The sequence below is a fragment of the Cyprinus carpio genome, chromosome A17 (assembly GCF_018340385.1).
Source record: "Cyprinus carpio isolate SPL01 chromosome A17, ASM1834038v1, whole genome shotgun sequence".
Lineage (NCBI taxonomy): Eukaryota > Metazoa > Chordata > Actinopteri > Cypriniformes > Cyprinidae > Cyprinus > Cyprinus carpio.
This window is the reverse complement of record NC_056588.1, coordinates 21473639-21485568: the sequence shown is the minus strand read 5'-3', so window position 1 is coordinate 21485568 and position 11930 is coordinate 21473639. Positions and strand designations below refer to the sequence as shown.

Here is an 11930-nt window from a genome sequence, read left to right as displayed (position 1 = left end):
AAAAAACTTTATATCCTCTGTCTATCTATCTATCTATCTATCGATCTATCTATCTATCTATCTATCTATCTATCTATCTATCTATCTATCTATCTATCTATCTATCTATCTATCTATCTATCTATCTATCTATCTATCATCTATCTATCTATCTATCTATCTATCTATCTTACAGGGGAGATCTACATCAAATCCACCAAGTTTGCCATTTCATAATAACATAATAGTACATCTTCATAACGAACCTATTATTTAACTAAATTATTTCAGTCTCCTGTTGATGCCATGTGCCAGTCCTCTCTAAATAATAACTGTCTGTCTCCTGGGCATGCATTAGCAAATATATATATATATATATATATATATATATATATATATATATATATATTATATATATATATATTAATGAAATATGCATTAAAAAAAATTTATAATAATAATAATAATAATAATAATAAAAATATTATAAAACATGTAACTGCTTGTCCTATTCTCCCTCTGAACAAATAAACACTTTTTACGCCAATTATACACCTATAAAAAATAATAAGTTGCAAAATGTTTCGAAGGAGACTTGGGTTAAAGACAGTCGTAGAGCTTTGTACGTCATTACTCTTGCGGTAACCAAGTGAACTGATGATTAATCTGCGGACCTTTGCACCCCAACACCCCCCCAGTACCCCTCTCATTGGACGTCCCCTCTGTCAATCACGCCAAACAATCCCACCTCCTTAGGTTTTAAACGCGTCCCAAAGTGAAAGACAAACTATTCAACCTGCAGCTTTGGAAGGCACAGTACATCACACGCCGTGGAAAGAGTGCATGATTACGATTTTCATCATGTTGTCTGCGTACTCTCTGGCATTATGAAAACAGACACATGTAAAGAAGAAACCCGCTGAGAACAAATTTATTTGGAAACAAACTTTTGGAATTTTCTGCAACTTTGGGACCACTGCCAATTCTTAAGTCTGTCTTGTCCGTAGTCTGTCAGTTGTCTTTGTACTTCAACGTCAAACAGAATGTACAGCCACAATCTGGTCATTTTTGTATTTTGGTATTCCCACGCGCTACTGATGATGTGCCTGCCAGCAGCCTCAGCGCAGAAGTCGAATGGTCCTCGGGTAAGTCCGTACGCAAAGCCGCTCTCCGCCTCATGTGTTGAGCTGCGCACATTCACGCATTTGTCATTCTGATAACTTCAGTGCGTCATTTAAAGTCGTCAGTGTGACACATGTGTCAAAGCCAATGCATTATTATGAAACAATTCAGTGTTTTTCCATTTATGACAATCTCTGCTTCAATATGCAATGCACCAAATATATACAATAACAATGTATCCTCAATGCAATGCTTATACAGTACTTGTGAGTTTTACAAATATCAGTTTTAGGAAGGATTATCTAGACTAACTGGAATGCATAAACTACCCTCTGAAATTTTTACAGCATCTTTTTGCTGCCTTATATGGTGACACTGAATTAAAATAAACTTTAGTACATTACATTTTCTGTCCTTACTTATGTTTACACATATAAGGTAGTATAAAGATTAACTTTCATTCTAGAATGCATAATAACCCAACATCAGAACATCTTTTAGGGATTCAGCTGAATTGTTGGGTTTTGCTTGCTGAGGCACATTGTCAGTGAGACTTGGGTACACCCATTGACCTTTTGTCATGAAGGTCTTTTGCTTCCTGTGCACCCCTCTGTGCCCATAGAAAAGAGGACCATTGCCTTTCCAATGCAGAATTTCATACAATTTCAACAAAGACAACTGTGTGGAGTAATTGTTTCTGCGGCTGAATCAGTTTGCATACAATATTGAATATTAGAGCTATATGATGTCTTTTAAAAAATGATCCTCTCAGAAAATGCAAATACATCTCTCTGGATGTCTATAAGGGAGAAAATTTGTGTCAAGGTGATCTGCTGTTGACCTTAATATCAATAATTTAGTAGTAAAGCTTAAAGAAATAAAAAATTAAAGCAACTTACTTGAGTGATTAACAACACTAACCAGTCAAAGCATAAAAACTTGCCCCAGAAATCGAACTGCTGGAGTACTTTTTTATATCCTCAAGTATTTGAGCAATTCAGACTGAAGAATGGTTTGTCAAGGTTGCCGCAGAGCTCTTGTGGTAAATGTCCATTCAGTTGTGCACTGAGACCACTGAGAGTGAAAGTAAGTACAAATCAGAAAAAGAATACTAGAGAGAAATTTATGGACGCTGCTGCGGTATTATCATACTTGAGGTTGGAGGGGGTGGTCAGTATAAAAATCTATGATACGCACACACACACACATTAAACCTAAAAACACCCCACATATGTGTGCGTTTGTGTGTGCATCTCCAAAATATTGTTGTTGCTTTGTTGTTGTTGTTGTTGAGTTATGTCTTAACAGCAAGGTACCAAAAAAAAAAATTGCATATTTTTGTCTTCAGGAAATATTTTCTGAACCAGTTAATCTGCAAGGAACAAATTGGACCTCATTGAGATACATAGCTATATTTTAAAAGAGTATTAAAATAAATTCCTTGGTAATTCAAATGATTAACTATTCCTAACACACATCACAGAGTTATAGCACTCTATTTGTTTATTTCTTAATTATGGATTAGAAACAATTGTGACATCAGGACCGCAGTGAACATAAACACTTCTCTACTGTGTCTCTGCATGTTTATTAAAATAAATGAAGTTCTCTGTGAATAAATTGTGCTCGCTATGAAACTAGTCTCTGGCTGCTGAGAAGAACTGAAAAGCAAAAATCTTTGTCATTAATGAAATGTTCCTTTTAATGATTTTGCCCCTTCTCCATACTTATGCAGCCACTTTCTCATTTACTTGCCTTAACCCTCCCAGGCTCCATCTATTATGATTTAATATATGCTTACTTTTTTTTAATTTTGGCAACAAATATACTGTAGTTGGTTAAACATGAGATTCTGGGTTCGAATCCTTGGAATCTGCCTTTGGCAGCCCTCGTGTCCCTCAAGCGTGTACTTTTCTGAGATCGGACCACAAACAGGGATAGCGAGGAGTGCAAAGGCAGCAGGCAATTCTGTTTCCAAACCATCTCTACTGAGTTGTCAACGCATATTTTTAAGCTATCCAGCACCTGGCCTGCGAACCAGTGGCCCCTTCTCTGGATGCTGTGATCCTCTGAGTTGTCCTACCAGAGGCCAAACATGTAGGATGGCGCCATGGCTTAGTTGGTTAAAGTGCCTGTCTACTGTAGTAAGCAGGAAATCCTGTGTTCGATTCCCAGTGGTGCCTTTGGTTGTCCACTTGTGTGTTCTTGCGGAGCGTGTGCTTTTGAAAACCACTCCTCAGCTGTTTTTGAAGGATAGCACACCATGTAAGCGTGCCACAGCTATGAGTCACCATGGCTTAGCTGGTCAAAGCGCCTGCCTTGTAAAAAGGAGACCCTGGGTTTGAATCCCAGTGGTGCATCTATGCTGGTGGTTGTGCTGGACAGGAGACCCTAACAGTGCTGTCTCTCTTTTGGACCGGGCGTCAATTGCACAGAGACGTAAAGACCGAATTTCCTTTGCGGTCCGCACCGAGCTGGATGGGCACAAACCAGGAAGTAAAACCTTTACCTTGCCGACCATAGCACACTGACGGCCTCTGTGGCACAATGGATATAGCATTGGACTTCTAGACTGCCAGATGAGCGCTGGATGTTTTGATCCACTGAGTTGCCCTCCTGGAGGTGTAAATTGCTGCTTGGTGCTGTGGCTAAGTTGGTTAAAGTGTCTGTCTTGTAAACAGAAGATCCTGGGTTCAAATCTCAGCAGTGCCTTTGGCAACCCTCGAGTCCCTCAAACGTGTGCTTTTATGAGATCGGACCACAAACAGGGATAGCGAGGAGTGCAAAGGCAGCAGGCTATTCTGTTTCCAAACCATCCCGGCTGAGTTGTAACTGCATTTTTAAGCTACCCAGCACCTGGCCCATGAACCATTGGCCCTGTCTCTGGATGTGTGATACTCTGAGTCGCCGTCCCAGATACCATGCATGCAGGCTGGCACTGTGGCGTAGTTGGTCAAAGTGACTGTCTTGTAAACAGGAGTTCCTGGTTTTGAATCCCAGTGGTACCTCTCTGCTGGCGGTGCAGTGGATAGTGCATTGAATCTTTAGAATGCTGGATGAGGCCATTCAAAGTTGTGGGTTTGAGGCCCACCAGAGTTGTAGCTTTTAGCTTTTTGTTCATCCTTACACTGCACAGTGTTGCCCTCAGGCAACAGAAAGTTGTGAACAATCTCTTAAACCAGTGGTGCCCAATCCTGCTTCTGGCGATCGACTGTCCTGCAAAGTTCTGCTCCAACCCTAATCAAACACACCTGAAGCAACTAATTAATGTCTTCAGGATCACTTGAAAATGAAAGGCAGTTGTGTTAAATAAGTGTTGGAGCTGAACTTTGCAGGAGAGTCGATCGCCAGGAGCAGGATTGGGCACCCCTGTCTTAAGCTTTCAATCCCACATACTGTGGTTTAGTTGATTAAAGTGCCTGTCTACTGTAATAGCTACTGTAATAAGCAGTACATCCCCACCTTCCTGTCTACTGTAATAAGCAGGACATCCTGTGCTTGATTCCCAGCGGTGCCTTTGGTTGTCCACTTGTGTGTCTTTGCGCAGCGTTCCTTGCTGAAAATGTTCTTTCGAAAACCACCCCTCAGCTACTTTTGAAGCATAGCACACCAAACAAATTTGTCACAGCTATGAGGCACTGTGGCTTAGCTGGTCAAAGTGCCTGCCTTGTAAACAGGGGATCCTGGATTTGAATCCCAGCGGTTGTGTTCTGTCGGCTCGTCATTGGACAGGAGACCCTGACTGTGCTGTCACTCTTTTGAACCACGTGTCAGTTGCACAGAGACCTGAATACCTGTCTTTCGCATGCACAAAGGCTTTTTCTATAAAGTTGGGCAGTTCAAACTTTGCAAGGACAGTCTGGCACATCCTGACTCACAGCCTGTAGGTACGTTTTTTATATTTAAATAATTTGCCAGTGATGATTCAAATGTGAGTTTTGAGCAGTAGAGTAAGCTTGTTTGTTGTTTCTCAGATCACAAATTAATAAAAGGCTTTAAGCAAAACCAAACGCAATGTGTAAAAAGACAGTAGAACTCATTATAATCAGTAAATATGATATGTCGTTAATTATGTCCCCACTGGATGCAAAAAATCCCTCATTTGTAATGGGTTTTATGTGTTTTGTTTCTTTCTATTTAACCGGATCTTCTTAGTGAACCGGTCAAACCAGTTCAGAAAATCGAACTGAATCGTTTAAAACGGTTCATGTCTCCAATACACACTAATCCACAGATAACTTAAGTTATTCGGTTTATAAACGTGCCTTACACTCCCTCTGACGCAAAATAAACCAATATCCTGAGTTATTCAGTTACTTCTAACAGTACATTAACTAAACTGCTAAAATAGAACCAAGTCTCGTGCTGCTGCCCTGGGAGACGGCATAGTATGTTAATGGGCATAACATTTACGTCACACACTTGAGGCATTCGGCCAATCACAACACACTGAATAGCTGGTCAATCAGAGCACACCTCGCTTTTCAGACCGATAAGCTTTGTAAAAATTGACGTGTTTCATTTGCAAAACACCCATAAGCTGCTGCCAAAGACTGCTGGCCCAGGCCAACTTAGCACTGCAGCAGGGTGCCGTGGCTTACCGGGGCAAAGTGCCTGTCTTGTAAACAGAAGATCTTGGATTCAAACCCCAGTAGTGCTTCTTAACCAGTGGCTTTGCTCTATGGGTTCTTTTTTTTGGATAGGAGGCCCTGGCAGTGCCTCTGCTTTTCAAACTGCATTCTAATTGTGCAGAGACCCAAGGATCTTGTCCTTCCTACCCACCTAACACATGACCTCACGGCAATGGACTGTCACAAGCCCAGAATAAGCTTTGAGCACAGTGGATAGCGCACTGGACTTCTAAGGCTTTAACAGCCCTTGTGTCCCTCAAGTATGTGCTTTTCTGAGATTGAACCACAAACACCCACCCAGAGGCCAAGCGTGCAGGTCGGTGTTGTGGTTTAGTTGATCAAAGTGCCTGTCTGCTGTAGTAAGCAGTAGATCCTGTGCTCGATTCTCAGTGGTGCCTTTGGTTGTCCGCTCGTGTGTCTTTGTGCAGTGGTCTTTGCTAAGCATGTGCTTTTGAAAACCACCCCTCAGCTGCTTTTGAAGGATAGCACACCATGCAAACATGCCACAGCTGTGAGGCATTGTGGCTTAGTTGGTTAAAGTGCCTGTTTCGTAAACAGGAGATCCTGAGTTCGAATCCTAGTAGTGCCTTTAGCAGCCCACGTGTCTCTCAAGTGTGCACTTTTCTGAGATCTGACCGCAAACAGGAATGGCAAGGAGTGCAAAGGCAGCAGGCAATTCCTTTTCTAAACCATCCTGACTGAGTTGTCACTGCTCATTTTTAAGCTATCCAGTGCCTGGCCTGCGAACCATTGGCCCCTTCTCTGGATGCTGTTATCCTCTGAGTCACCCTCCCAGAGGCCAAGCATGCAGGCTGGTGCCGTGGCTTAGTTGGTTAAAGCACATGTCTAGTAAACAGGAGATCCTGGGTTTGAAACCCAACAGTACCTCTCTGCTGTTGTTTGTGCTTTGTCTTCTCATTGTTGGACAGGAGACAGTGCTGTCGCTCTTTTGAACTGTGCGTCAATTGCACAGAGACCTGAGGACCTGTCTTTCCCATGCACAGAGCATGCAATCCCCACTGAGCTAGACGATCAGAAACCAGGAATTAAAACCTTCACGTGGCCCACCATAGCATGCTACTGGGCTCTGTGGCACAATAGATAGTGAATTGAACTTCTAGACCAGCGGTTCTCAATTCCAGTTCTCACGACCCCCTGCTCTGCACATTTTGTATGTCTCTCTTATCGCTTCAGACGTTTGTTCTATTCAAACGTAAGTGCCCTGCGAAATGGACATCACAGGATATTCTGCCATGATTCAAGTTCAAATCGAACATATATGTTCCTTTCAAAGTGCATCGAAGTGTGCGATATGTCAATTTAAATTGTATTTATTTAGAGAAGTATATGATGTTACATGTGTGTAGAGGTTGCACAGCGCAAATCCGTGAATGAATGTTCTGAAGTGAAGTAAACATCAACAGAATTCCCTGCTCAGGGAGTAAGGAGAAATGAACACTGTGTAGGGACCATGTCAATGGGAACACAGTTCATGTATATGGAGCTCACTTCTAAAGAATTGATTATCTGAATCAGGCGTGTTGAATCAGAGAGACATAACAAATGTGCAGAGCAGGGGGTCGCAAGGACTGGAATTGAGAACCGCTGTTTTAGACTGCCATATAAGGCCATTCAAAGGTTGTGGGTTCGAGTCCCACCAGAGTCACGACTTTTGGCATTCTGCTAAGGGCTCTTGGCCAACAAACACAGAGGCTAGCTGGCCACCCCAACTCAGTTGTCAAACAAACTCTTTAAGGCTGTGCAGTGCTTTGATTCTTTAAGTTACTCTCCTGGAGGCCTAGCTTGCAGGTAGGCGCTGTGGCTTTGTTGGTTAAAGTGCCTGTTTAGTAAACAGGAGATCCTGGGTTCGAATCCCAGCAGAGCCTTTGGGGGTGCTCAAGCACCACCTTGGAGTGGGAGGTTTTTCTTTCTGGGAATGAAACAAAAACTGGGGGCGCAGTGGAGCGCCAGGGCAGCAGGCAAATTAATTTGTGAACCACCCCTCAGCTGCTGCAGAGGAATCCTATCCCGGGCAAACATGCCACTACAGCAGGGCGCTGTGGCTTAGTAGGTCAAAGTGCCTGTCTTGTAAACGGGATCCTGGATTCAAACTCCAGCAGTGTTTCTTAACCAATGGGTTTGCTCTGTGGGTTCTTTCTTGGATAGGAGGCCCTGGCAGTGCCTAAGCTTTTCAAACCGCTTTCCAGTTGTGCATAGACCCAAGAACCTTGTCCTTCCTACCCACCGAATGCACGACCTCACGGTGATGGACTGGCACAAGCCCGGAATTAGCTTCTGTGTGGGGCTCTGGGGTGCAGTGGATGGCGCATTGGACTTCTAAGGCTTTGACAGCCCTTGTGTCCATCAAGCATGCTTTTTTATTCAATTAAGGAGTGAAAAGGCAGCAGACTAGACTGAGTTGTCAACGCACATTTTTAAGCTATCCAGTGGCCTTTTCTCTGGATGCTGTGAAGCCAGAGACCAAACATGCAGGCCGGCGTTGTGGCTTAGTTGATTAAAGCTCCTGTCTACTGTAGTAAGCTGGAGATCCTGTGCTTAATTCCCAGTGGTGCCTTTGGTTGTCTGCTCATGTGTCTTTGCGCAGCGGTCCTTGCTGAGCGTGTGCTTTTGAAAACCACCCCTCAGCTGCTTTTGGAGGATAGCACACCATGCAAACATACCACAGCTGTGAGGCACTGTGGCTTAGTTGGTTCAAGTGTTTGTCTCGTAAACAGGAGGTCCTGGGTTCAAGTCCTAGCAGTACCTTTGGCAGCCCACGTGTGCCTCAAGTGTGTGCTTTTCTGAGATCTGACTGCAAACAGGGATAGCGAGGAGTGCAAAGGCAGCAGGCAATTCCTTTTCTAAACCATCCTGACTGAGTTGTCACCACTCATTTTTAAGCTATCCAGTGCCTGGCCTGCGACCCAGTAGGAATGCGACCCAAGGACCTTGTTCTTCCTACCATCCGAATGCGCGCCCTAACATCGATGGACTGGCACAAGCTCGGAATAAGCTTTTGCATGGGGCTCTGTGGTGCAATGGATAGCATATTGGCTTTCTATACTGCTGGGTGAGGCTGTTGTGGTGTTGAGGCCCACCAGAGTTGTGGCTTTTGGCTTTTTGTTCATCCTTACACTGCACATTGTTGCCCTTAGGCAACAGAAAGTTGTGAACTATCTCTTAAGTTGTCCAGCCCGTGGACCGTTGGCTTCAGCGCTGGATGTTTTAATCCATTGTGTTGCCCTGCCGGAGGTGTGTTGTGCTGGTTGGTGCCGTTGCTTAATTGGTTAAAACACCTATCTCGTAAATAAGAGATCCTGGGTATGAATTCCAGTGGGGGCTTTGGCAGCCCTTGTGTCCCTCAAGTATGTGCTTTTCTGAGATCGGGCCACAAACAGGGATAGTGAGGAGTGCAAAGGCAGCAGGATATTCCATTTCCAAACCAACCCGATTGAGTTGTCAATGCACATTTTTAAGCTATCCAGTGCCTGGCACGCGAACCAGCGGCCTCTTCTCTGGATGCTGTGAACCTCTGAGACACCCTCCCAGAGGCCCAGTGTGCAGGCCGCCCTTACCAAAAAGTAGTATACTTCAAGTTTATTTTATTAGGTATACTTAAGTAAAGTTCAAGTATATTTAGACTTTTTGTAAGTATAAGTCAAGTATACTTAAATGTCATTTTAAGTATATTTCTGAGAAGTACATAAAGCCCATTTCTGAGAAGTAAATAAAAAGTAAACTAAAAGCATACTTTCCTATTTTTAGTTTAAAAGAAGTATACTAATAGCTCACTTGAATAAACTTCTTTTTCGTAAGGGCGGTGTCGTGGTTTAGTTGGTTAAAGCGCCTGTCTACTGTAGTAAGCAAGAGAATCTGTGTTCGAATCTCAGCGATGCTTTGGCTGTCCACTCGTGTGTTTTTGCGCAGCGGTCCTTGCTGAGCATATGCTTTTGAAAACCACCCCTCAGCTGCATTTGAAGGATAGCACACTGTGCAAGCTTGCCACAGCAGTGAGGCACCATGGCTTAGCCGGTCAAAGCACCTGTCTTGTAAACAAGAGATCCTGGGTTCAAATCCCAGCGGTTCCTCTCTGCTGGTGGTTGTGCTCTGTTAGCTCATTGTTGGACAGGAGACCCTGACAGTGCTGTCACTCTCTTGAACCTCAAGTCAGTTGCACAGAGACCTGAGGACCTGTCTTTCCCCTGCACATAGCTAGACGGGCACAAACCAGGAAGTAAAACCTTCACGTGGCCCACCCTAGTACACCAACCAGTTCTGTGGCACAATTGATAGTGCAGTGGACTTCTAGACTGCCAGATGAGGACGTTTAAAGTTTGTGGGTTTGAGTTCCACTAGAGTCGCCACTTTTGGCATTCTGTCTGCTAAGGGTGCTTGGCCAAGAAACACAGAGGCTAACTGGTAGCCGTACAGGGCGCATGTGTGCACATTTGTGATTTGTTGTGCTCAACAGCATTAAAGTTTAGAAATATCTCCACAGTGTTTAAACATCCTTCATCATCCTTATCTAATCATCATAGGAGACCAGAAAGGTTGTGTTAAAAAAGCTTTAAAAAAAATCTGAAGTCAAATGCTTCAAAAGTTATACTTCCTTCTGTGCGTCATTTATAAAACACTTATCTATGAACGCTGTCAGCTCCAAGAACCCAAGGTTTCAGAGGAGATATGGCTGCTCTGCTGAGCTGGAAGACATATTAAGGCCAATAACAGGATCAAGCTCTTTCCTCAAAGCCAATTGGGTGATTAGGTTTATAAAAAAAAATAAAAAAATAAATGGGAAGTGTCTCTTGACAGTAGAGGGATTTTAAGTTTCCTTTTCCACATTTAACATAAATTTAGCACACTTTTCCAGTCGAAGTAATTCTGATTTCTTCGACCTGGCCAATTCTGGCATGCCACAGACTTAGAATATAATATTTTCTGAGGATTTAATTTTCTCAGCATGTAGTGATGCAGCTGAGCACAATGAATACACTACCTGTCAGTAGGCATTATTTTGACGATTAATCTTAAGATATTTTGGTTAAAGCTTTCATGTATTATGTATGACTAAATTGAATAAAAAAAAAAAAAAAAAAAAAAAAAAACTAATTTCCCCCCATCTGACATTGGCAGAATAAACAGATAGCCCTGCCCCCAAACTCACATAACTGGTTGAGCCTATATTTCTGTGTTTTCATAGCACCACAGTGAATCAACATTTGGTGTTGTCAGTGTATTTTTACATCAAACAAATTACGCATTTTTGTGCAAAGGTCACTAGGAACTTTCACTGTTAACAGTCTGACAAACATGATCCTCAAAGTAGCCTGACATCATCATGGATTTAAAAGGACAACAGAGAATTTCTGCTGGATACATAACATAAGTCAGTGAATGTTTTGTCTTGGTGTGATCTGTACATTTTTCTTACACTACACATACAGTAAGACTGAACCCGAGTTGTATACTACTGTATATTGTTGAAGTTTTTCCTTTAGTAACATGAACAGCATTTTTTATTTATTGCAAAAAACTGGACTGCATGTGGAGCTGTCTGTAACCTTGAAATATGTCACGCAACCCCAGTTTAGAAGGCACCCAGCTGCAAAATTAATAACATAACAAATAAAGACATGCAATATTTCAACTGGCAGAGTTAGACATTATCTGACAAATCAATCAGTTAAAAAATGTTTTTGCCGATACAGCCAAGAAAACTGACTAGCAACTTTTAGCAAAAAAAAAAAAAAAACAACAATTAGTATTGTTATTCTTTTTAAACACAATGTTCTGTTACATGTCCTTACACCATTTCAGCCAAATATTAATGATATATGTTAACTAGATGTGTTCATTACTTGTCTAGGGATGTGTATTTATGCTGAAATACTATAAAGAACTGTCTTTTCAAATTTTCTATTGAGTGTCATTATATTTATAGAGTTGGCTCATGTGGTTTATGTTTAGCACTTCAGAAATGTGACATAATTTCTGGTAGGGAGCATATGAGCATTGATGCTTCCTAATTTTTGTGGGATTTTTCAGGGAGCTAACGTTTTGGTACACTGGGAGGAATTTGGAATTGAGACAGCCCTTAAAACTACTGAACAAGGGAGCTGATTGAGCTGCACCCATAACTTCCTTATACACTCTAATTTGTTACCATAAAAAGTTATTTCTACCTGATATAACTACTTT

The 11930-nt window shown here is 42.3% G+C and overlaps 1 protein-coding gene and 5 non-coding genes across 19 annotated transcripts in view; all 6 read left to right on the top strand.

Annotated features, from left to right (window-relative positions):
* The first annotated feature begins 762 nt into the window (after positions 1–762).
* LOC109109660 (SPARC-related modular calcium-binding protein 1-like) overlaps positions 763–11930 on the top strand; it is a 62004-nt gene continuing 50836 nt past the window's right edge. For 9 of the 14 annotated variants that reach the window (XM_042774419.1, XM_042774417.1, XM_042774418.1 and 6 more), the window contains exon 1: positions 763–1124. In XM_042774419.1, the coding sequence (XP_042630353.1) occupies positions 1023–1124 (102 nt within the window). In that variant the 5' untranslated portion in view covers positions 763–1022. The remainder of the gene's footprint in view (positions 1125–11930) is intronic. The other 5 variants (XM_042774411.1, XM_042774413.1, XM_042774423.1 and 2 more) reach the window with 1 other exon arrangement.
* Positions 3740–3813, top strand: trnat-ugu. The gene has a single exon. It is a non-coding gene; the product is annotated as a tRNA-Thr (tRNA).
* trnat-cgu lies at positions 6248–6321 on the top strand. The gene has a single exon. It is a non-coding gene; the product is annotated as a tRNA-Thr (tRNA).
* trnat-agu lies at positions 7545–7618 on the top strand. Its single transcript has one exon. It is a non-coding gene; the product is annotated as a tRNA-Thr (tRNA).
* trnat-cgu lies at positions 8425–8498 on the top strand. Its single transcript has one exon. It is a non-coding gene; the product is annotated as a tRNA-Thr (tRNA).
* Positions 9747–9820, top strand: trnat-ugu. The gene has a single exon. It is a non-coding gene; the product is annotated as a tRNA-Thr (tRNA).